General features: G+C 38.4%; 1 protein-coding gene across 1 annotated transcript in view; it reads right to left on the minus strand.

The window, feature by feature from the left end:
- The window catches only part of NBEAL1 (neurobeachin like 1), a 76,989-nt gene that overhangs the window by 26,921 nt on the left and 24,177 nt on the right, over positions 1-25,891 (minus strand). Inside the window, 45 exon segments of the mRNA XM_066322695.1 lie at positions 218-374; positions 482-537; positions 540-780; positions 1,079-1,176; positions 2,522-2,715; positions 3,062-3,080; positions 3,083-3,127; positions 3,130-3,207; positions 3,277-3,305; positions 3,549-3,588; positions 3,591-3,623; positions 3,626-3,743; positions 3,745-3,788; positions 3,791-3,987; positions 3,989-4,062; positions 4,065-4,127; positions 4,910-4,947; positions 4,950-5,003; positions 5,272-5,301; positions 5,304-5,349; positions 5,351-5,431; positions 5,757-5,812; positions 5,815-5,908; positions 6,391-6,437; positions 6,440-6,480; positions 6,482-6,530; positions 7,020-7,033; positions 7,249-7,351; positions 7,446-7,604; positions 7,961-8,113; positions 9,129-9,297; positions 10,741-10,830; positions 11,148-11,233; positions 12,122-12,331; positions 12,334-12,424; positions 13,575-13,698; positions 14,283-14,411; positions 15,025-15,605; positions 15,707-15,805; positions 17,307-17,390; positions 18,815-18,901; positions 22,302-22,310; positions 22,312-22,409; positions 23,297-23,607; positions 25,116-25,197. Coding sequence (XP_066178792.1) covers positions 218-374; positions 482-537; positions 540-780; positions 1,079-1,176; positions 2,522-2,715; positions 3,062-3,080; positions 3,083-3,127; positions 3,130-3,207; positions 3,277-3,305; positions 3,549-3,588; positions 3,591-3,623; positions 3,626-3,743; positions 3,745-3,788; positions 3,791-3,987; positions 3,989-4,062; positions 4,065-4,127; positions 4,910-4,947; positions 4,950-5,003; positions 5,272-5,301; positions 5,304-5,349; positions 5,351-5,431; positions 5,757-5,812; positions 5,815-5,908; positions 6,391-6,437; positions 6,440-6,480; positions 6,482-6,530; positions 7,020-7,033; positions 7,249-7,351; positions 7,446-7,604; positions 7,961-8,113; positions 9,129-9,297; positions 10,741-10,830; positions 11,148-11,233; positions 12,122-12,331; positions 12,334-12,424; positions 13,575-13,698; positions 14,283-14,411; positions 15,025-15,605; positions 15,707-15,805; positions 17,307-17,390; positions 18,815-18,901; positions 22,302-22,310; positions 22,312-22,409; positions 23,297-23,607; positions 25,116-25,197 — 4,701 coding nt within the window.

Here is a 25,891-nt window from a genome sequence, read left to right on the forward strand (position 1 = left end):
GTAACTGAAATAACTTTGACTGCACCTAAGACCCAACAGACAGAGCAGATTAGAAAGCATATCCTAGAAGTGCATATGTCCCACTGCCCATAAATCTTAACACATTAACCTGTTTATAATGACTTGAACTGGATCATCCTGGAATTTATTTTCTCCATCTTTCAGAAGGCAACTCTTGAGAGAGTTCTTTTAAGAGAACCTTGCACACACTGAAAACCTTACCTGAAATTTAGCTTACTTTCTCCTCTTTCTCGGTCTCCGCTTGTGCATGTTCACCATAATGCTTCATAACAATCTTTCCAATAAAGTGCCATCTGCTCATTAGCATGTCTGAATGATTCTCTTCATATTGCTTTCATATTTGGGATAATCTGGTTCCACCAAAGCAAATAAAAATACCATATGATTCTGATGAGTTCCTCCGCTTTAATGGCGAAAAGGGGGAGGAAGTGATACAAAAAGAATTTATTACTACTTACATATTTCTCATATAAACTTGCCACTCGTCAGATCTGCAGTATTCTTGAAAGTCCTCAAGAAAGATGGGCTGCCATTGGTAGGAGGCAATGAAGGAAGGTGCAGGTTCATAAAGAGAAGTTCATAATCTTGATACCAAGGTCCGAACAAGGGGAATCAAAATGAGTAAGTTTCTGTCTTCTCTTCAATTGACCTACTCAAAATGCCTTCTAGCTTCCCCAGAAGGTAGCATGCTTCAGGCTGGCTCTCAATTATTTTGGTCTGAAGGAGGGTGTTTAGTTGGGCTGCTGCCATAGCACAGACCTACAAAAACAAATAGCAAAAAAAAAATCATGTGATCCTCCTTGAGCACCCTCTTTTTGTTGCCACTCCTGCCTGCACATTTCCATCCTCAAACAGAAGCCCTCCACCTCTTTCTTGTGCTCTGGAGGTGCACATCGACAGGACTGCAGAGTAAACCTGCCAAAAGGTAAGAACCATAAACACCTTCCCAACAGAAGGATGAGGCCTGCCACAGGTCTGCTCACTGGTATGAGAAGCTCTCCCATAATCACAATAGTTATATCAAACATGCCCCAACACTCAAGAATTTGCAACAAACCTGTAAGTTGTCTTGTGCAATGAATCCAAGGAGCAGCTGGACTTGCACCTGTGAAAGCCTAATTGCTTCTAGGCCAGCAGAGTACCAGACTGACAGGGCTATCCATGAGGGTCACTAGTTCTTCCAGAGCTATTATAGAAACAGAAAAGTTGCATAAAATTCAATAAATAAATAAATTGAAATAAAAAGCTACAATAACTACTCTCACAAGAGACACAATAATTTCAAGGACCTGAAGAAAGAGGCTGTGTGCACGTTCGTAACTAAGCAAACCCAGAAAATCATCCCAGAACACTGCAGTTTAAACCAGAATTTCATTAAATTCCTGACACAAAAATCTATCTACCCCAGTACTTTAAGTCAAGTATCTCCCCTAAGTAAAGCATATAGATATATGTGTGTGTGGGGTACAGGAAGAGAGTATATATATGTTTATTGTTTTTCCCTATAAATTTACCTCCAGTAAACGCCAGATCTTTAGAAAATTTAAAAGACTCTGCTCTAGGAGGCACTTCTTCTGTCAGTATTTAGAAAAGCAAAAGTGACAGAAGGCCTGTGAAAGGTGGGTATTCCCAAGGCAAACGCACATTTCACTATCCAGATGTGTTTAAACTAACACCCTTGATACATTCTCTAACAAATGACTCAAATGTAAAACCATTCTGACTGAAAATATCCTATTCAGATATTGGAGTGGTTTAAATTTCCCTGGGCACAGCTGGAAAGACAAATGTATGACAACACTGTTTATTTTCAACCCAGAGTTGGCAAGAAGCACAACCCTCATCACTTTGAAGTCAGCTCTCATTTCTGATTAGGTTCCCAACAGAAGGCAAGACTTATAACAAGAAGAAACTTTTTAAAATAAGCAATTTAAAGCTTTAAACAAGGTTTCCTTATAAGCAGGCCTTTTGGAGAACAGCCAGGAGTTACTGTGTTAATGACTCTTGACTTACAACTTTTTTCTTAAAGAAAGTAGCCTTAAAAATATTTTTTAATAATTTCTAGTGAAATAATGATGGCTTCCATATAATCTTCTCCCCTTTTGCTTAGAAAATTGAAAAGCAATGACAATTCAGACTGTGAAGGGAAGCATGACCAGTGCAGAGATTACATAAATGGTTGAGATAAATTGTATGTATGGTAACTCCCTACGAGTCAAACCCCAAAGTGACATTTCCCAACCTGCAACCAAGAGCAAAGTTTTGGCTGGTCTTTCATTCACGACACTTTCTCCAGTCTAAGAAACCTGGATTCTCAGTAAAGAGGACCACTTACATGCCTTGTAATTGGCAAAATTAACTATATTCCCTATGGTAATATTCCCATTTTTATTCACGAAGGGGCACTCTAATCCATTCTACTATGAACCCTTACTCCGTAATATCTGTGGTTTAAAAACTGTAACAGTGACAGTGTCCAAACCAACAACTTTCTTGTTACCATTCCAACCCATCTACAGTACTTCCATTAGGCAGTTACTGTACTCTCTGTCCATAAATTTGATTAATTAGTCCTTCTGCCTGCGGAAACCTGGTACAATTAGCAAGAGCTTGAAGGCATTGTCAGCATGTGTAGGGAGAGCTTTTGAATCCCTGTTATCAGTGACTGACCATTCTAACATCTTCTCCAGCAAGCTGCATGGAAAACAAAATCCCAAAATAAGCATTACATGTTCTAAGTGTAAGTGGCTTTTTAAAAATCCAATTAAGTATTTAATTGAATCTCTTAGTCTGCAGTTATATAACTGCATCTTCTTGATAAGCCAATGAGATAAAAGCGATTGAAAGACTCATGAAAACAGTGATAGTTTAAAACCTTCCGGCCACAAGACATTCCTAAATTTGTACTGGAATGTATTTCTGACAGGATGTGAAGAGACAGCAGAAAAAAATACATCTTGCTGGGAAACACCCACCCTTCCCAGCTTCACTCATGTCCCTCACTTCTGTTTTCTCCTCAAAAGGGAGACTGTACACTCACTTGAGTTTTATTTCATCGAAGGCCGCCGCAACTCGTTAGACATCCCCAGTTTGGTGCGAGCAGAGACACCTGTCCTCTCTCATCCCAAGCATCATCCGCTCTTTCCATACCTTTCCACATTTACACCCCTATGCTTTCTGTAAGTACTTTCGTTCATTCTCCCGTCCCTACGAAAAGAAGTGAAATACTTGAAAGTCCTTCTAGTACAAAAAAACTTCTAAATATTTCTTATTCATCACGGCCCCTATGCTTTCATGTTCAACATTTGAAACTTTGGAGTTTTAAACACCAAAGCGATTCCAACTGACAATCAAAAAAGAAGACACATTACAAAAGAAAGTACCCCTATTCACTATAAAAGCCATACTGTTCGCTTTTCTGTTGGAGGACAGGCAGGACAAAAAAAGTAATTATCATTCATTAGGGAGACTGAAAGAACAAAAAGAAATTTCCAACAGTTGGAGAAACCAGTCGCATAGTTCTTTACTCCTTGGTTTCAAGCAGAGAAAGCTCAGCAGTGAAGCCCCATCATTTGTAACACCCAGCTCTTTGTCAGGCGCCCAGAGAAGGGCTTTGTGCTCTCTGTGGGTGAGGGAGTGCTGGCTGGCTGTCTGTCATCTGATTGCCAACATCACCAATTCGTAGAGTCAACACTGGACAAATCTAAACTCAAATGTGAAGGGATTACTGTGCCACAATTCTTCTCGTCCCTCCGAACCAAAAGACTTGCTGCTGTGGATGCATCTTCCAGAGGCATAACAGAGAAATGGGCAGGGACATCCAGGGATTTGTTGTCTTCTAAACTCCCTAGCTGATCAAACAGACCATTACTGATGCCAAAGCTGCCAGCTTTTTCTCTCTCTGTCTTAGCACTTGAATGTTTCTGAAGCTCTTCAGCAGGAGGCTTTCTTTCCTCTTCCTGGAGGAATCAGTCCTGTTCTCCTTAAAAGCCACTCGGACATCTGAGTTTTCTTCAGGAACAGTCTAACCAAAGTGTCCTGTGCCAGCCCAGCTGCTGAGAAATCTGTTGTGCTGCATCCAATTGGGAATGCAAAAGGTGCGAAATCTAAGACAGAAGATATTCCATACTACACATTAATTTCAGCTTGTAACTGCATCCATCTGGCTTTTCAATTAAACAGTTTACAATCTTACAACTTCTTTGCTTTCTTACAACCTTATATAAGAGCTACTAAAATAATCAAACCAGCCACAAAGTAATTTTCCTCATAAAAAATGTATTTGAGAAAAAAGAAAAAAGTAGTAAAACATTTTCAGGAGACAGGGGAGAAAAGAAGCTATCAAAGCAAATTGGTAAATCGCTGTATTTCAGAAACTCTTCTGCAACATTCCTTCAAAAGCCAATTATCTCAGTAAATAATCCCATTCACCCATAGTCTAAAACAAATTTCAAATAGAAAATATGCCTTGATGAGGAAGTATTAAATAGATAAATAAATAAAATTGCAGTATTAATAGTTTACTGATAGAGTACATTATAGTTTCACTTCTTCCATTTGGGGAAGAATATAGTCTAAATAGGTCAGTACTATTCCAGGATACAGCTTGAGAAAACTCAGCATTCAAGGAGCCTGCTATCTCAAACCTGTAGAAAATAATAGCTATTTGAAGAATCATGATAGCAACTTCACTTTTTGTCTGGCTTTTAAAAAGTACTTTAGTACACAAAATTGACATAACCAACAGATGGGTTTAATTTTTAAAATATATCATTGTGAAAGAAAACAGTAACAACAATACTGCCACTTGTAGTCTTAAAGAATAATTTAGCTATCACACTGAACAGTCTATAGGCTTGAAAGACAGTATTCCAGTTCTAGAGAAGACCAACGACCTTCTACAGATAATCACTCTCATGTTATATCTGATCTATGAGCCAGATACCTACAGCTAGGAGAATCTTTATAATTCACAGCAGGATCTGTAGGGAAGAGAGAAAAAAGCCACCATAAACATATCACACAAGAGATATAATAGATAAAATATTTAAAAATTGCCTTGGAAGTTATAACTGCATCTAGGGATAGTAAAAGGAACAACTTCAGGGAACTAAGAAAATGTTAGCTGAGACTAATGGGAACTTTGAATAGAACAGCACTACCAGTACATCTGTCTTCCTCAACAAAAACCAGGTATGTTTGCCTCTGAGCAGCAGAAGTGTGCTAATGTCAGACACAGCACTGAATTACCTGCATACAGAACTTGGTTAAGAAGGTTTTAATAAGAGAAACAGTGACTGGTGATTCATTCAGAAGGAGTCCCAGCCCAAGAGTACCCCACTTCTCTGAGTCTCAGCCGGTGCTTGCTCCGTTCATAAACTTTGGTACATTTCAGCATCTCTTCCACGATCTGTAAGGAGAAGTAGACACAACCACAAATTGAACACTAAAAGCATCCAGATCTCTCAGACTTGTATGATATAACATGCTGATCCACAGTTTTTGAAGTTATTTGGTGAACTAACTCAAACAACATGGATTGTTTTTTAAAGAGTCCCAATGCTTTATTTAGGAGAACACTAATTCCTTTCTAGCCAACATTAGAGAAAAGAAAAAAGCAAATTTGGATGATTAGTATCTTTGTAATTACATACAATCTGCCAGACCAATGAAAAACACAAATTTATGTTCAATTGATTATTTAGGAACATGCAATTCAATTCATTACCTTGAACACACAGTTCTCTAAGCCTGTCAGAGTATCTTTGATGCAATAACAGAGCATAAAGATATCAGCATTCCCTGGTTCAAAGAGCAATAAAAAAAGCTGGTCTGGGGTTGGACTGGAATGAAGAAGGCTGAAGAGAACGTCCAAAATTCCACACAGCTACAAAAATTAAGACAACAAAATTAATCCCAGCTCATTCAGATTTCATGCTTTGTTTTAGGAAAATTTTCTTGTTTTTAAGTTCACTTTTGCTGGTTAATAGACATTTTGTTGCTCAGTATTACTGCATTTAAAACAATTTAATGCCTTTTTTCTCTCTACAGAACACCTTATCAAATAAGCAGAGACACAAAGCAAGTTCAAGTGCTGGCTGAAGCTACAAAATAGAAACGACATCATCACAACTTCTAGTCAGTTGAACGTCAATTAATTTGGTTTTGTAAACTAAGATAAGGATGTGCCATTAGAAAAGTCATCTTACCTACATCTAAACAGAACCACACATCAGTTTACATTTTGCTTGTGATCATTTTCTTCTTTGCTCACCCTTCTTTTAAGTACACAAGGCAAGATTTCTAAATGCCAAAATGCAAAACTAAACATGTCCAGCTTAAACGATTAATTTATGTGACATTGCATACCTGCTCCTCGTCACTGGTGGCTGCTATGTATCCTACAATGCTCTGATTTCTTCATGTGTTCCACCTTTGCTCAGGAATATTTGATCAGTCATACAGGGATGTCCGTATTGTTCTCAGGTCATCAGGAGCCAAATCACTGTCTTACAACCAGTCCTGTATGCCAACACACCAGAAAGACAACCTGAAGAAGTTCTTCATGGCTCTTAACAGCAATTAGATGGTGCCAGTTGGGGAATTTTTCATCTACCCAGGCATCATGCACAAGTTTTCAATTTTTATTGAATTCAAGCAACTGAAGAGTAATAAGCAGATCAGACTGTGCAAGTCCAATAAAAAGCCCTGAAACATGGACTCATACTGATCTGGATACAGGTCAGGATTGCAGGTTTCCACCTCTCACAGGAAATAGCAAAGTCTCCTGGCCAATCTTCCTCAGCACATAACTATATTCATAAGCAGATATAAATTATCAGCACTGAAAGGTTAAAACTTTAAATTTCTAAAGAAATCCTACTTCAAATTCTACACATATTAAAAGAACTTAATGGTAATGAACTTTTTATAATGGTAATTCTACGACTTAATTTTCATGTTGAATATATGATCTACAATTTTGTAGTTTTAATTACTTTTACAAGTACTCCTAGCATCACTGCCAAACTTCACATAACTTAGCATAAAAATTCAAGGCAAGGAAAAGTTCTAAGTCAACTGGGAAAAAAATTATTGCAATTTTGTAGATTAAATAACCATCAAAATCCAACTGTGGTTTTATTTATTTTCTCATTAGAATGATGAGAAAAACATCCCAAGAGCCACATAAAATAAATGAGGAGTCAGAAGTAGTAAAACTCGTACCCATAATAAATCCTGAGTGTGTCTAGAAGAAACTGCACACCATACTTCTTTCTGAAGAGTCTTCTACTGTCTTTGATGATTGTAGAAAGATACTGTATATGTCCTACAAAAAAGTTTTCTTTTAGAACCAAGATAAAGATTTGTGTCATGTGAAGAGTCCTGTATCTTCACACACTTGCCCAAGGCCAAGAGCTCACCGATTCTGAAGGGAAAGTCACCACTGTTCCAGATGCTGAAGTCAAAAAGTAAGTGGTGATACATCTGTTGCAAAAGCTGCATGTTCTTTTCTACTGAGACTTGTTCTATCAACAACTGTACAGCCATCAGGACATTCACATCCATTAAGATACTGGCACCTTGCAAAAAACAATAGGTGTTAGGACTCAAATTACTGAATGTCCTAATAAAATCTGATTTTTAAAAATGGAAGTTTATCTTCAACAGCAATGTCTGCTCCTTTAAAACAATACAATAAACACACAAGTAGTCTCATTTGAATAACCAAACAGCACAGTATCTATCTCAAAGAAAGCAGAATAGAAAAAAGAAACATGGTATTTCACTCTGCAGATAAAGACCAACTTCGAACATCTTTTTGCTTTCAGAAACACAAGGAAGGAAAAATACTTATTAAGGAGGCCTTTAAAGGCTAGCATTCTGGCTATGCTTCAAAAAAATCAGGACCTCATCCAAAAAATCATTACTGAAGGACGTTTCTCAAGTGTGCTCACCTTCTGTAACAAGGCTCCTAGGGTGGCAACTCCATGGGAGTGAATGAGATTTTCTTGATTAACATGATGTCCCTGAATAAAGTGTTTTATCATCAAGATGAAAGTTGCAACTATGTTCTTCTCCAGACGTGCTTCTGCAGAACAGAACAACAGTAGCAAAAGTCTTATGGTTTATCATTGGAACACTGCATAAAAACAGAGGGGGAAAAGTGAAATCTAGTGTTTATATTCCTCACTATTTCCTGAGCTTCTCAACTCCTGCTCCTCAGCTGTAGACTGTCTCTAGATTTTTCTCCTGTGCAGAATCATAGCCATTCCATGCCTCTCCAGAACAAAGTGATCCCAGTCCTGACCTCAGTTGCTTTATCCATGGCTGTAGGTTAAACACTTCCTTGTTACAATCTTTTGCATATCCTGCAGTTATTTGCCCTCTGTAGTTGCAAACTGACACTTTCTAGCCATGGTATGCAAAAAAATTAGAGACAGAGAGAAGACCTATTTTTTTTACTTTACACCACCATTTCATCTTTGAAACAGACAAAAAAAAGTGTTTTCCCTTGCAAGGTCTGATTTCTCAGTGGCTTTTGTTAAGGTCAAAGTTAATTCTCAATACTAGCCAACTTTTTAAAAAATTTATTCATAAAGCATCCTTTCAGTTTCTTTTTATTTAATCCAAAAATAAATGTGACTATGTGTGGAAGAGGTAGGAGCCTGAATATTTTATTAAAAATATAGTTTGGCTAAAGGCTAAATAGCACAGTTCTGATGCTGCTGTCCCCATGTGGCTGTGTGACCCAGCACTCAAACTGTAGGAAAGCTTCTCCTGTTGCTATTAGTTGATTTTACATCAAACATAATTTCTCAAATAATCAGAACAGAAATTCAAACAATGTCATACCTTGGCACCCATAACAGTAAATCATGAAAAGAAAAAATGCTATTAAATATATCTATACTTGAAAAATGTTATATTATTTTTAATATAGTGCTGGTATTCAGTATCCACGTCAGGTACCTAGCAACAGAAAGAGCCTTTCAGCTTTACATAGATTCTCTGGAAAATCCAGCACACAATCAACGTTTCCTGTAATTCAAAAAGGACTTGTAAAATCTAACTTAAAAATTAGTTTACTACAGCTTTGCTTTTACCTGATGCCTTTGGGGATGAAAACACCACCCAGTCACCCTCTACAGGAGTCACTAGTTCTGGAGGCAGAGTTTCTCCTTCAGACTTCTCAGGAATCTGTCCACCAAGAAAGCTGATCTGCTCCAGCAATGGAAACAGCACATTTATCCCACCAATACAGTTGATCATATCCTGAACCAAGAGAAAAGGCAGGAAAAACATCACCGTAAATAAAATCCCTCCAACTGTTGCAAAAATTTACTGAGCATACAGGAGTACTCACAAACCAACAGAATGTCTCACAGGCCACTTACACATGGGCCATTCTGTAAGCTCTTGTTGTGAAAGCACATTTTTAAATTTCCTTCCTGCTCCCCCCTATAAACTGGAAACCAAGGATACAAAACTTAGGAAGAATCTTCTGCTAAATTATTTGAAAAACAGGAAAAACATGTCCCTGATTTGTAAGTTACTTGCAGCAAGCAGTAAGAGAAGACTATAAGATATACACATCTCTGCTTTGATCATCTTCCTGCAAGATTTCAACTTCAGGCAGTTAAAAATAATACAATTTTATTTTGTTTTTAAAATAATTCTACACAAACATCAATTCTAAGTCTCTCCTTAAAATTCAAGTCTCCTAAGTCCCCTTTTTTCCCCTCCTTCTCACAAGCAGAGATAGCACAAGACAGTCCCTGGAGGTGTTTAAGGACACTTAGTGCCACAGTCTAGTTAACAAGATGGTGTTTGGTCACAGGTTGGACTTGATGACCTCAGAGGACTTTTCCTATTTAATTGATTCTGGATTCTGTTATTCAAACAATGTTCCTTGTGGTAACATATAATATATTCAAATCACAAGATTTCCAGAAGTCATTTACAACCACTTCAAATCAATTCAAAATCTGAGCAGCTTGCTAAGATACTCATTACCCCAGCTTAGTCCAGAGACAAACACTGTTGAGTCCCAGTACCTGATACTGAGAAAGAGGACAAACTGAAGTATTTTAGAACTATTCATATCATAGCAAAATTAACTAATGAGTGTCTGAATTTTCTTAACATCAGTCTCAGCAAGTAATTGTAGAGATATGCACAGTGCATATGTACAGTGTAGTTCCAACAATATTTCCTTATTAATTAGTTTGCTAGTACAGCCAGTTGTTCACTGCTCTTGGGGAAAAGCCAGATATTTATTGTTCACATTTTCCTCAGGATGAAAAGACATGGTGTTCTACTGACAAGCCACAAGTGTTAACTAAACCATACTAATCTTTATCTAACTTAGAGTTTATGGCAGCAAGAAAATCATGACAGAATTCCCTAGAGATAGCAAAATGCCCTCGATACACAACATGCATTCAACATCATTATGAAAAAGTCAGCTACCACAAAATATCTTCATGTAGTGACACAGTAAAAGCAGTGGCCCTCATAAGTTTTCAGTAAATGTCATGTAAATGCAACACTACTCCAGCTACAGCATTAGCCCATGAATTTTCAGCATGAAAACATGCTGCATCTGTTAAATATAATTTGTATTATGATAATAACTTCCAGCATTCCAAAAGTTAGATGAACACATACAACCACTGTAATTTTACATCAGGTTCTCCCTCTTCACAAAACATTTACCTTGATATCCCAATTCACCACTTTGTTTCCAGTTAGTCTTCCATGTAAAAGATTTGCAGACAGGTCAAGGCAAATTGGGTTTCTGCAGGCCTGTCAAACAAATAAAGCAGCCATAATATCATCTAGGAAAGAAGTTACAGATGCTTGAACACAAGATTTTGTGCCTATGTGTTGATATTAAAGTATTTAAACAACACAAACCCCCTAAAATATATTATATGCCATTTTAGATTTGACATTCTCTACTGTACGAGACAATTCCATCCTTTTGCCAAACCTACTACATCTGCAGAAGGCTACACTAAGGAAAGCTCTCACTGTTCCTCATCTTCCCAAAAAAACCACAGTGCAAACACTGAAAGTAATGCACACTGTGTAGTCAAATAAAATTATGCCCAGTTTCATACCTTTGGTGTATAATGAAGCAGCACCTTACTGGGGAGATCTGCTATTTCAGCTTCTTGAGACTTCCATGGAGTTAAACAGTTTGGACCTATAAATAAAGGTATATAAAATCATATAAAATGTACTTAACAGTCCACTGGTTAATGTTGCCTTTTACAAATTTTATACTACCAAACTTGTTGGAAGAACAAATAGGACAATCTGAACTGTATCTGAGACATGCTCTGAAGTAGAGTTTCTATAACTTAAATAAATCATTTCAGAGGGTCAGCTTAAAAAGGAACACATGAAAAGCTAAACTACCCAAAGGTGTTTTTATACTGTCAAACAGCCCTCATGTTTGTCTTTACAAATACCTATCTCATATTTGTCACTAATCTCTGTCATCAAGCCTAAATGCCCAGAAAATGAGTAACTTCAAGATTTCTTTTAGCAATACGAACTATTACCTTTAAATAATGCAAGTGTTTTAATGTCAATCTGTAACAACCTTTAGTCATTATGGAACTTAATACTTTTCACACTTTGAACTGTACAACATAGCTTTCAGAGTATTTTCTTTAAAATGACCTCTTAATTATTGATTCTTATGGAAAATCCTCAAGCATAAATCACCTTTAAGTGGCCTGACAAATCAAGGCAATACTTGGAGTCTAAACTGTAAACATAAGTAGGCAAACAGTAGTAAAAATTCAGAATTTACAAGTGAAATTATTACCTAACATTTTAATTTTGCAGGTCTGCACATATGATAAACAGATGAGCTTATGCAAATACAATATTTTAAAAATCAAACTTCATAACATGCTTATTAAATGTTAAGCTTATTTGCTTTAAAGCCCTCTCACTTAGGTCAGTTCTGCAGCTCTCCTGGACTTTAAGTTCTTCATTATGTCCATGTAGAGCAAAGCTTAGTGGGGTCTTGTCCATAACTCACCCATTTCACTTTGCTAAAACCAGTACAATCACCACTTACCTGCTAAATATAATGCTTTCACCTGAGAAGGCTGCAATGCTTCATGGAAGACAATAACTGATCCAAGTTGGCCCTCCAAAGACGTTGGACACCCCCACTCACTGTCCTGAGTCCCTGCTGAGATCATTTTGGTGATGAACTCTGGCTTTCCAAGCGCCCCACCCCAACCTCCTGGAGCGAGAATGCCCCCGAGTGATGTCCGATGGGCATGACTGGGGAGGAAAAAGGCGGATCTGGGATCTGAGATGGAGGAGGAGTAGTTGTTCTTTGACCAGCTGAACCAATGCAGCAAGAAGTGAAAGACTGGAGAGTGGTACATGGAAGAAAAGAAAACAGAACACACACAGTAAATCTAAGCTTTAAATCTGAATTGCATCTGGCAAACCTGAACTAAATAAATGAAACCACAAGCAGCAAGTTCTGTCAAGCCTTGAAAACAAGCAGTCCATCACAGTAGGCCAACAACCAGAGCATATACTTCTCATAACAGAGAGAACACCCTTTTTCCAACAAGAGCAGTTTGGCTACCTCAAGTGCTGCATAACCTCTGGAAGGAGCACAGCCAGGAAGGACAGTGCTCCTGATATCCCTCTGTAAGTACTCCTCTTCTGGATTATATTCCAAAATACCAGCCCAGCATATTTGCTACTGTGTGCTTCTCATATCAGTCAGCCCACTCAAACAGAGGCTCTCATAGTACGATTACTTGCCCAACTTTTAATTACCTTGAGATTTGTAATGTTTTTTCTACAGATGGGCCAAACCCAGAGTTTTATCTTGAAATGAAAACTACCCTTAATCTCATTTTTAAGTTTTATACTGATTTTACCATTACAGCACCCAACCTGTTTTCTCAACATACTTAACAAATACCAAATTAGAACTTAAAAGGGAAGAATGTTGGGCGCTGTAGCCCAGTTTAATATAAATTTCTTCCCCAAAAGGAATGAACAATGAGGAAATTAAACAGAGCATACTCTCATTTTGATGGCTAGTGTATTGCTAAATGCATACACATCCAAAATGGTTAGATTAACTACGTGTAAAGTGCTTATTTAATCATCAAAGGAATAAAGAGTAGCATATTAAGGAAACATTCAAAATACACATGTAAAAATAAATGAAAATACTGAAAATACAAGGAATATTCCTCACTGAGTAATGTTACATCAATCCTACTGGCAGAGCTGTCATTTATTATGTCGTCACCATAAATTATGTCAATATCCTCAGGCAATTATTTTGAGGAAAACCCCACGATTTAATCAATGTCATCTGGTAGAGTTTTTTGCTTTGTTTTTAAACTGAGATGACTAAACAAGCATTACTTAATGGGTAGTTACACTCCAAAATTATATTCTGGACAGTATCCAAAGCTGCACATTATTAGCAATAAACTGAACTCTCATATGAGAGCTCATCCTACCAGGGAATAGCTCAGAAAGGCACTTACTTCATTCATAGCAGGGAATCGAAGCGGGGCAGAGACCTTCTGCTGTCCATTGACATAAATATACACAACACTCTGACCAAAGGGCCTCTTTCCAGGCACGTGAACAATAGTTATGTTGTGCTGGTTGAGCAAGAAAAAATAATTAAGTGATTATTAAGAACAGGGAAATTACAGTGTGAAACTATTTAACTTCATCTCTACTAAGCTGGTGAGGAAAGCACTTAAAATAAATCCAAAGCATTGACAAGAATATAAGATCACCTGCAGCTTCCATTTTAAAGTAGTAGATGTAATGTTTACATATACACAGGTTTATGAAGAGAAAGATACAGCTCTTTCATAGTAATGCACATCAGTTCTTAAGTACAGGAATAGAAAAGGGTAAGGCAGAAACAGCACCACAGTTAATCTGTTCACATACACCACAGCTACCTGTGCTTGTTTCAATTCAGTATAAAAAACCTCTAATGCTGTAACAAGCTTAATCAATAAAAAATGCCTAATATACATGCATAAATTAGCTCACTCAACAACTAATCTATAAGAAAACTGCTTGCATTATTTGAGATTAAATCTGCTCTTATGCAATGAATTTCTGCAATATTATAAAACAGACTTTATGTAAAACTATCAAAAAACCATAATTTTGACTTCTGAGCTAACAACACAATCCTAAACAAAGTGTTTGTCAGTATCAAATCTTACCCGAGAGAGTCAAAGAAACAATGGTCAGGCAGCATCACTGTCGCATATTCCCTCTTCGTGCACACTGCAACCACCAATACCCCCGAGCACGTAATAAAGGCTTCAAACCCCATACCACTTCCTGTAAAAAAGCTACAAAAAACACACAATCAAGGACTTGCTTTATCAAAACTACCACCTAACAATACATTCATTAGAAGAAAACCCACTCAAGCTGTTTGGTGGTGGTCTGACGTTTACTATGTGACTGTTACTCCTCTTATTTAAACAGAAAAGACATTTTGTTTGCTTCTGTTAGTACCCAGAAAGCTGAACTGTATCAAGAAGTATTCCTGGCAATATGCACGACTTAAGTACTATGAAAGTGCCTTCTCACTTGTGCTCTTACACAAATCCAGAGTTCATTACCTTTACAACAAACTGTGTGAAGGCTGTTCTGATTTTGGCTGGGGGGTTGGAGGGATTGGGTTTTGGTTTCTAATGTTGTTTTGTTTAAGCAATGAACCTTACCACAATTTGGAGTTATGGATGTTGAAACTGCAGATAACAAGACATTACAACAGAGAAGCTACAGTTATTTCTGTGACCGAACTTGGCTCTGGTGACAGCCGAAAGCTCTCCCTTTCCCAGACTAAGCAGTAAGTGTTGCCTTTGATGAAGAGGAGCAGAAGCACCGCACATGGTGGGGTACCATATGGCACAGATGGCCTACACCTGCAGGTTGCAGCAGTTACAGTAACTGTACCTATAGAGCTGCTTCCTCTTGCCACTCTTTCCCGGGGTGCCGGGCTCCACGCGGTCCTGGTCGAGGCAGAGCCAGGCGTTGAAGGAGAAGGCGGAGCCCGGCCAGCGGTGGATGGCGGGCAGGGCGATGCCGGCCATGCTGTGGTGCAGGTTGAAGTACTGCAGGGCGCTGGCCAGGCCCTGCTTCCGCGCCATGGCCAGCAGCGCGCGCAGCACCGGCACCACGTACGGGTGAGCGCCCCGCGGCTCCTCCGGCCGCAGCAGCCGCACCAGCTGCAGCAGCTCCTCGGAGCCCATGGACTGGCTCCCCAAGGAGCCCAGCAGGGCGATCAGGTTCTCTGCGCAAGTGCAGTGCAGCACCGAGTGGGAATTGAGGGTCTCGATGATACGGATGACCATGTTTGCGTTGACACACGTGGCGCGGCTCTGTCTGTCAATACAGCAGATTCGTCTCAACCAGTTGGAGATGAAAATCTGCAGCTCGTGTGATTCTAGTTCTGGAAGCCACTGGATGAGCAGCAATAAGGGCTGGACGTTACTAATGCCTAGTATCCCAACAGCCATGTGGTCACCTTCAACAGCCTGGAAAACATCAGGGAACTCAGACATGAAATACAATGAGACAGGGCCAGAAGTTTGTTGAAAGATATAAGTGTTTCTGCTCCAAAGCAAGCAGAGCTCACCATATTCATGAGTTCTTCCAGCAATTCCCGTGATGGCTGACCCAGTGATTTCAGTACCTCATATATGTGCGCATACCCAATCCTCTCCTTGAAGACCTCCTGAGGATAAAAATTCCAGTCTCACTAACAAATAAAATGGACAAAAATTGCTTGTCTACTGCAGCAGGTAGACAAGCAACTTTTAATTTTAATTTAGACAACTGAATGCAATATTAGACAACAAATAATTAGAACGTAATAATTACAGTTTAGAAATCTATTTTGATAGCCTGTTCATTCTACTGTCTCTAGAATGCTGTGAGAATTTCACTGCAGCACACAGATAAATAGAAGTTCAAAGTTGTATTTTATTAATTACCTATAAAAGAATATAACTACTTTGGTATAATGCAAATGTTAATAATATCACAAAGAGCAAATAGCTTCATTTTTCATCTTTTTAGTGCAAACTATTGCATGAAACACAATAGTTTACATTGAAACACATAAGTATTCAAATAGTCACCTTCCAGCAAAAGATTTTCCTGATGAGATTAAAAACCACCCATCCTAAACACTTTAAAAAATTAGAGAAGTGTTCCAAGTTTTCCTGAAAACTAATTGTTTTTTCAACAACAAAAAAAAAATCAACCATCAAGTTCAAATGGTAGTATCCACTTATGGTTTAATTATTAAACAGCCAACACATCATATGGAATGGATATTCTTCTCCGGGCTATAGCCTCCGCTGAAATTTCTTTTTTTTTTAAAGAATAAATCTTCTAGCAGAAGTGAGGTTATGACTTAGATAAACAAAAAAAAAAATACATACGTTGCAGTAGAAATACAGTTGAAAACTCTGACTCTTGTGAATCCCAGCTAGTCCCCACCTCCAACATACAACTCCTCCTAGGCTTTCCAGAGTCAGTGGAAAAATAAGTTTTTTCAGTAATCCTCTGCAGAGCATAACAGCTCCTGTATCTCTCCCTTAAGGTGTACTGCAAGTAGCAGAATAAATGATTCCCACTCTTCCTTTATGCTCCAGTGTACAGTCACATCTCTTTAACTGTGCCAAGACAAGGGAATCATTCAGCCAAGGATTAAATTTAATGAACTCAGCAATCCAGGAATAAGTATACTATTTTTCCATGGGCTTAGCTTCCAGTCAGAATCACAAACTAACCACAACCTATCCATTTACCAAATCACAAGAATAACTACCAAGAAGGGCACAGAGCAATGGCATGACCACCATCTGGACAGCAATGCTGTCCTGGCTTAGTTTAAAGCCATGTGAAACCACAACACAAACAGTTGCCAGAGAATTCCTGCAAATACACAGTAAGTCTACCCTATATATCCATAGCACAAGTAACAATGAACTTCCTTTACAAATGTTCCAATGCCATCATACTCAGATCTTCCAGAGAGATGACTCATTGTCCAGCCAAAAGACACACAGAAAGGGACAAGGAACGCTAATCAGCTATTCCTATCTGGCACGAACGTGCGACCACAATCTGCTCATCTCCGCTAGCAAGACCCACCAAAGTATTGTGATAAAACACTAACTGGAAACCAGATCAAGAAACTGCAAACAACTCTCTGCAGACACTGTTACCTTTGCAGCTGGGGACTTGTGCATTACTGCTGTGAGGGCTTGAATGGTTGATACTGCCAAGGAGTCCAGGTGTCCCTGAAACACCTGAAAGGAGCAGGTACAGAAGTCACTTACAAACATGCAAAGACAGTTCAGCTCCAAAATCTGTGCTGCGCCCTCCTGCCAGGAGGGAAACCAAGAGTTTGGTAACATGCTTCAAAATCATTTCACCACCAGTCAAAATTTCAAACCCCACAGCCTACAAGGAATTACATCACAGTGCACAACTAACCACAGACCTCAAGAGGAGAGAAGCATTCGCAACACAAACAGCACCTCAAATATTCTGATGGACAAACAAGTTTTCCTCATGCGTCTAATGGACAACCTCAAGAGGGAGGGAGGAAAACAAATAGAATCTCTTGCAGTGTGTGTGTGTGTATGCTGCTGGAAAATCAGCATCTGCACTTCATATAAAGGGACTTATTTTCCATCCAAGGCCCTGCAAACCAATGCAGCACCTCCAAAGTGTAAGAGATAAGTCACACCAGCAGAGCTAGGTGTCTGCCTCACCCATAGCCTCATTGCATTGATTCAACACCTCTCTCTCCAATTTAAGTAATCTTTTGAGGGTTTTTTTCTATAATTCTTGTTTATATTGGTATATCTGTGATGGTTTTAACAACAAAAATGTTGGAGCACTCTTTTGCATCCATAAGTGAACCTAATTAGCAACACTGTGCAAACAAACATATTGTTTCATTATCTGAAATATTATGTGCACCTCTGACATATTTTGAAAGTGAAATGTCAAGAATCAGAAGACGATTAGACGTGAAGAAACATTTACATGCTGTTAGAGCGTTGTGCTGTGTCCAAAAATGCCAAAGCTATTAGTTAAAAATTACAAATTGTAAATAAACATACCTTGTATTCAGCATTTTTTACATATTTAATCAGAACAAACAATTCTACTATAAAATACAAAAATCTGTATTTGAAACTTTCCACGGTATTTGGGAAAAGTGAAGCAACAGGCTATTCCTACCTCCCTGATTCAGCCTGTCCATTGTTTTGTGAACATCTGTTCTTGATGACAAGCAAAGAATCAGGACACCAAACACAATCATTGAGATTCACAAACAAGGCCCCAAAATCCAAGACACCACAGTGCTGAGACAAAGAGCAAAAAAGAGAAAAAGGAGGGGAAAAAGAATCACCACCAGGTTGAGAGAATTAATTTGGATCCCATTCATGTACTTCACCTTTTCCTTAACAGAAGAATAACTGATCCTCATTCTATTGCTAATATTTGCAGTTTGAAGCAGATGAATAAAACATAGGCTGAATTCAATCTGTTGTTCAGAAAAATCATTTTCCAGAGACAGGAAAGGCTGATCTGTGCAGCATTGTAAGCTCATCTTGCTGCAGAAGGCTTAAGGAGGATGGTTAAGGTGAAGCACAGGAATCAATTTTCCTGTGATTGTGTCTTGACTTCAATTGAAGCAAAATACAGTTTAGGTAGGTACCTGGTCCTCATTCATTTCTGTCAGTAATTTGTTGGTAAGGTCTTTCTCACTCTTGTCTGCCACTTTATTGTTAGCATTTAAAAACAGCTGTTAGAGACAAGAATAATGGAAATAATTGCATTAAACAGTTACCTGCAGCCAAATCTGTGGAGGCTGCCTTAGATTTGTGATTCACATACAAAAACAAAAAAGGGGGGAAAAAAAGGAAAAAAATAAAGCATTCTCACACTGGTAGGACAATCGTCCATTAGTATTAGTCTTGTGTTAGTTCTTAAAATACTGAAGATTACACTGTATTTTTGCTAAAGAGTAATTACTTTTTTTCCCCCCTCAAAATTAAATGAAAATATGTAATCACTGAGACAAGAGAGATTTATCTGGAATTTATACTCGTCTCTGGCTTAGCAACTGTGATTTCATTCACCATGTGCAACATAACAGAGTTTTAAGAAATTTACTTGTAAGAAATAAAGACAAGAGTGGGGCATTAACAAGGAAATGGATACAGATGTTTCCCCATTTTCCACTTATGTTTCACCCTAGGTGAAAGCTGAAGATACCCAGACAGAATATTTTCATCTTCAAACAGCACAGTAGCAGAATTTCTGGGGCACACAGTCTTTGGGACAGGAAGAAGGGCAAAATATCTCTGCGATCATCCAAATAATCAGACAAGCTGCAAACAGCTTTAAATCAAACATACACCTATACTGCACCTTCAGCTAAAGAGCTGTTCTGTGTTCAGTAGCTGAAGTCCTAGTCAGTACCTGAATCTGACAAATTCAAACTCACCCAAATTCATAATCAATTGCAGTCAATTGTCACGCCAAATTTAGTTGTAACATAATCAGAACTAAAATTTACTTCCTTCTGGTTTAAGATTCTATTGAGGCATTAAAAAAAAAAAACCTGATCAAGATGTTTTAGAAGTTCCTTAAAAAAATAAACACTTTCCTTTAGTAAATAAAACCAAAGCATTTCTTTTCCCACACACACACACATTTTGTTCCATTATTTGCTAGTTTAGTCCCCCTGAAGAGAAACAACCTGAGAAACTGACTTCCATAAATTAGGGCAAAACAAAGGACAACACTCAAGATTTTACTTTGACTTACACAGGTGTGAAAGCACATGGTTAGAAACACTTTGAAAGGTACATCACAGTTAAGAACACTTGACAATGCAGAGTAACTATAACATGCCTCAGACGACTATAACACTAGCAAGAATAAGAATATTAAACAAAAGCAAATACAGACAATGCAAAAATAAAGAGTCCAAACTTTTGGTATAAGTTACTTCATTTCTCACAAGGCATGTGAAAAGGAAAAATAGATTTCTTCTTACAATGTCTACAAGGTTTTAATTTTTCCGTTTTAAAGCTATTCAAAAACATATCTTTTTCTTTTAATCAGACTTACTGTTAGAGGTCATTGTGCTTTGCTCAAAGACTGACTTCTGAGACAGTTAAATAGATGAGAAAAGATTCAGCACTGACAAACCAGTTTGTTAAATGACTCTCAGTACAGAATAAGCACCTCCTGATACCTTTAAATTACAGTCCCCCTTTTTGGATATCACAGGCAAAAAGGGACACTCAGACCATCAAACTTAACCAAGCAGTTTTGAAAAGCTTTTGTGTAGATCTCTAACCCCAAAGCATAGTTAGAGAAAAACAGTTTGCCCATGAGCCTTAAAACCAGAAAATATGGAGAAAAAAAAAGAATTTACATCTTAGAAGATCGTTATACTGCAAATGACCAGGAAGTAGGAGTAGAAATACAGCCTTGAACACCCCAAATTCTATGGGATATCTATAGAAGAAACAGTGGTATGGATCTTCTTTACCTCTCCTTTCCACAGAAATTACTTGCATTTCAAGTTTGCAGAAGATCCAATGGCTTCCTGAGTTTCAGATATGTGTATGGACTCCCATGCTCTCTGCAGAGATGCAGAACATGCTTTCCACACACGGCTTGCTTAGGAACCTAGCTGCAATTTTCACAAATGAAGGAATAAAATCTAGAACTAGGGTCTCCAGCTAATAGGGAAATCCTAAGCCCACAGCTAGATCCATTTTTGCTCTTTGGCTTTGAAAAAGAATGGAGACACAGTATATTTGGAAGCACAAATACACTGCAACACCTGCCCTGACTCTGTCTCTCCCACTTCTCATCCGTGGGGGTATTTTGCCTGCAAAAGGCTAAAAAAGTACACTGTGTACCAAACTGGCAGCACTGATCTCTAAACAACACAGTGATATGTGAGACTGCATCCCTGCAAAAAACCTTAAAAGAGGGTATCTTGTAACATACAGACAGGCAGAAAAAAAAATAAAACAGCAAGCTGCAAGAAAAAACAGAGCAGCTGTTCCTGCTTTTCTTTAATTCCACCGCTTGTTTATGAGGCAGGAACACAACCAAGAGTCTCCAGGAAGAGGTAAACATCACGCTGTTGATGATTTTAGAAGAAACTAAAAAAGTAGTTTCTTATAGAGTACAAGGTTAGTACAAAAATAGGCAGATACCCAAACACAGGAAAAGAATGGAAAGGTCAAACAACGTATTTTCAGTAGGAGATCATAAAACTACAGACTATTCAAGACACTTCAAGTCAGTTGGCATTCTGCCACTGATTATAATTACAATTAGAACATAATCCAAACACATTCATTTTTAATACATCATTGCACTGAAATACATTCTAATCCAGAATCTAAATGCATTAGAAACCAATCGCACAGTGTAGCTAGCATTAAATTATCTAGTATCAGAAGAGCTCAAAACAGCTATGTCACTAACATATCACAAAAAGAGAAATAAATAGTGCAGAGAGTTACAGCATATCTGTGTTCTTTCATACAAGGAAAAATTGTATCAATGCAATCAGAGGAAGTCTGCAAATTATGACCATTTGTGGTTGAGATGAAAACCCTAAATCCTGTGTAGAAAAGGAAAAAACTGAGGAACATTTTTAACAGCCTGAGCTCATGTTTTATGTCAGTCACACACAGTTTGAAACACTTACAGTAGCACACCAGAAAGGTTTTTTTAAATGGAAAACCATTCCTCTGAAATTAGAATTCAGACCCCCATCTGGCAGCAATTGTTAAGTGACTTCCTAGCAATCCAGTGATAGAATATAAAAGAAACAAAACCAAAAAACAAACCCCACAACAAAAACCCAAACAAAAAGCAAGGGTGATTGATTTTTTTAAATCAGACATGTTGTTAGAGGTCATCGTGCTTAGCTCAAAGTCTGACATCTGAGAGATTTTAACAGATTCAGAAAAGATTCAGCAGAGATTCAAAGATACAGCATCATAACAGATTTTAGACACTGAGCAGGGTCTGTAAAGGTATTTTGCTCAGGACTCAAAGTAACTATTCACTGCTTTAACCACCAGACAGACACGAGACCCCTCTACTTCATTAGTAATAACAAGGCAGGCTTTGTGTTAAAAATACGCTGATAAGGGAGAGCTTACCTTGCAGTTCTTGCAACAGTCGAATGAGATGCTCAAAGCAGTTACTGTTAAGGAAAATTGCCTGTAGAACAGGCCTATCTGTGCAGTCTAACATGGCTGTGATGGTATCTATAAAATTAAAACAGAACTGGCATTAAAGACAAAACGCTTCCCAAATCCATCAAGCATTTTTTTCTGCACGTTCGTAATACACATCAGGAAAAAAATTGGGCAAATTACATGCTCTGCATTTTTGATCTGGATTTATATGCATTTTAAGAAACAAATCACTAGGCCTAAAGCTAAGCATTTTGACACTGTAAAATTACCACATAGCCTAGTATTATGAGAAATTTCAGCTAATGAATATCTTTGATGCTTTGGGGCTCTGTTCAAGTCTATTGCCAATTGTGCAGTACATAAGCAGCATTACTGGGTTTTTTACAGCACATGAACACTTGTTTCCTCAACAAGGAATTACTCTGCATTCTACAGCAGCCTTATACTATAAGCATTCCCCATGGCTACAGTACTACTCGTTCAGTTTTTCTTGTAAATATGGGAAAGAAACACCTTCATTCCCACTGAACATCAAAATGGAAAATCTCAAAACCTCTGAATTCTAACCCAAAAACTTCTACCCAACTCTTTCAGACTATTACTTTTGGCCAGTATTTACAACAATGCCATTTGAAAACCAAACTATCACAAAACAGCACCACATGGCTATTTTATTACAGAACAGTTTTATTCTGCATTTGCTAAGATTTTGAAAAGCGTCACTTCTTGCTTAGCAAAGTTTTTCTCTTTTAATGGAGACTTTCAGTCTACGAACCTTGACGCTCTGGTTAAATGGCAGCAATCTGATAATTGTTTCTTCTACTTTTTTTATGAGTAAATGATTAAACAAGAAATATCCAAGAAGAAAGGTTAGAAATTTTTCAGTTGCTTAGGCAAGTCAATATTTTTTGCTTCAGAGTCATTGTCCAGAACATTTGAAGGAACTGTGTACTCACTCAGCATTTGGATCTGTAGCGCTATGAATCTGCTCTCCCACTGCCTGCATCGCCTTGGATTAGGTAAGGCTGAATGGTCTGAATTAAGCAACTTGAAATAGTTCTCCAATATTGTACTTGTCTCGACTTGGCGCTGGTCAGAACTGCTGGTTAGGAGGATATGGACAACTTCTGTCAGGCACTTCAGAGTCAGCTCTGCCTTCCTGCTCACTTCCTCAGGGTTTCTGTCATCCCAGTTGTCACAGTCTGCTAAAACACGCATCAAGACTTCCATGGTGGCAGGAGATACTGCTTGAAGAGCATTCCTCTGAAATCCATTAAGGCAAAAAAATTATTATGAAAAATAAATTCAGAAGAATTTAATCCTCTTCAAACCAGTTGCTTCTACCTGAGTTTTCTGAACCATGCAATATGCATTATTATACCTACTAATGCTGTGTAGTTGGTTAATAACTAAGAAACATTCTATTTGGATTATGCTGATGGCCACAGATGAAATGCATCCCATCTTGTTCACTTAAATAGGCTCTCTTTTTCAAAGGAAATGCTTATATAGAAAAGGAAATACAATTTAAATACTTGTTACAAATTTCTTATAAGGTAGCTCTGATAAACTGCTAATTTGAGGCAAATCTTGGCCTGAGTCTCCATTTTAGATTATGAGATGCACGATACTTTAGAACATGTGGTAAGACATAATTAGCAAACATTTGCCTGGGCCCTGAATGCATTTTCCTCATCTTTCTTCCTGGGGCCTGACTGCATAGGCTCAGGAGGCCAGGCTTGTGGTGAGGTTTGAGAAGCCACGTCAGGGACTCCTTGCCCTCCATAGGAGCTGGATTCAAGTTTTGGCTGTCAACCCTTTCCTTGTTTGATGTACACCTCAGCCGTGGCCATGCCTGGCCATGTCATGCCTTGAACCTGATCCACTGACTTGACTGAAGCTTGGCCTTAGCCCTGCTCATGGCTGTGCATGGGGCTGGCAACCCTGGCCTCTTGACTGACTCCAGTTACCACCACAGAGCAAATCCGGACTCTGATGTGCTCACCAGCCGTCCTGGCTTGACTTCAGGCTTATCACCACAGACTTGTCTAGTGGGCTGGGCTGGCTGATCCTGGTTCCAGCCACCACAGCTGCTCCTATCCCTGTGTCTGGGTATAGTGAGATGGCACCCTTTGCCAGTCAGGTCAACTGCTGCTGGTCATCCTGCTCAGACTCTACTTGCTTCCTGGGATGGAGAGAGCCTGGCTTCGCAGCTCCCTGACAACCTTTAAAAACACTCTCTCTGCAAGACCATCAGAGCAAGCAGCTGCTTGTGACCAGACTAAGGAGGACATTACAGAAGTCAGGTGAGAAAGTGGATGTTGGCTTTGCTCTTTCCTCATATTCTTTTCAAAGACTTTATACAGCTTCCAAGCTGTAAAAGCCCCATGCCCTCTACTGAAAACAGCTTACTTTCAGAATAGGAAGTAAGCTAGATCAATTCATGCACATGAACACAAAACTTTGATCCTGGCAGGTGTAAATTCTTAACCTAGTTACACATATTTTTTCTTCAAAATATTACAGTAAGTTCATATGAACATGCACTTGCTCTGAACAGCAAACTTCTATGGTTACTTGAAATCAGGACTCAGCTTTTAGCACGTAGGTATATTGCCCAGAATGATCCCAAAGTTCCTAGCACAAAAAGAATTAATCATAGATAAGAAATTCTTCTCGCTTACAAGTTATGGAGTATTAAAAAGTCTTAAACAAGGAACAAGCAGTTTGGAGGTTTTCAGTAGCTGAAAAGTTTATAGAGTATCCTTACCTTGACCACCAGCCACAATAGCTCCAAAGAGATGCAGGAGGCAACATTTTAGGCTTTCCTTGAGATGTTCGCTTTCTTGAAAGCATTCTGATTAAACAAAAAGGAGATTTTTCTCAAAATCCTCCACGAACAAATAATAAAAAGACCCTCCTCCACTCCCTGTCATCATACAAATTTTAAAAAAATTCAACTGTATCATCTCTGTTCTGTTTTATATAACTCAGACACAAACACACCAATTCCAGCATTATCAAAGTAACACAACATTACCACATTTATCAGGAATTCACATGGCCACACCTTCAGCTTGCATAAACTTCCCATGCCAGCTGACAGAACTATAGACACACAACTTTTGCTCTTGATTCATAACGTAAAAATGAGTCCATTTTGTCCACGCTAATAAGAAACAGAAGGACATTCTAACACACAACCAGTTATCAAGAATGACAAAGTTCAGAGAAACTTTGGCACGAAAAGTCTGGTGCCACATGCAGTGCAGGTAGCTCAAAATAACACTCCCTGAGCTTGCCGACTTTAAGGCAGATTGCCAGAGAACCCTGTGCAAATCTGTAAATCCTGCATCTCTTCTCTTGCCATATGTGGTAGAAATTAGTCCCAGACAGCCTCAGGAAATCATCCTAACAATAGATGTAACCTGGATATTGTTGTTACAGCAGTAACATTGGACCTAACACAGCAGCAAGAAACTATATACTGAATGTCTAAGCCCGTTTTAAAAGAGGATTGCAGAGCTATTTTTTCCAATCTTTTCTCCAAA

This window comes from Sylvia atricapilla, chromosome 7, assembly GCF_009819655.1.
Source record: "Sylvia atricapilla isolate bSylAtr1 chromosome 7, bSylAtr1.pri, whole genome shotgun sequence".
NCBI lineage: Eukaryota > Metazoa > Chordata > Aves > Passeriformes > Sylviidae > Sylvia > Sylvia atricapilla.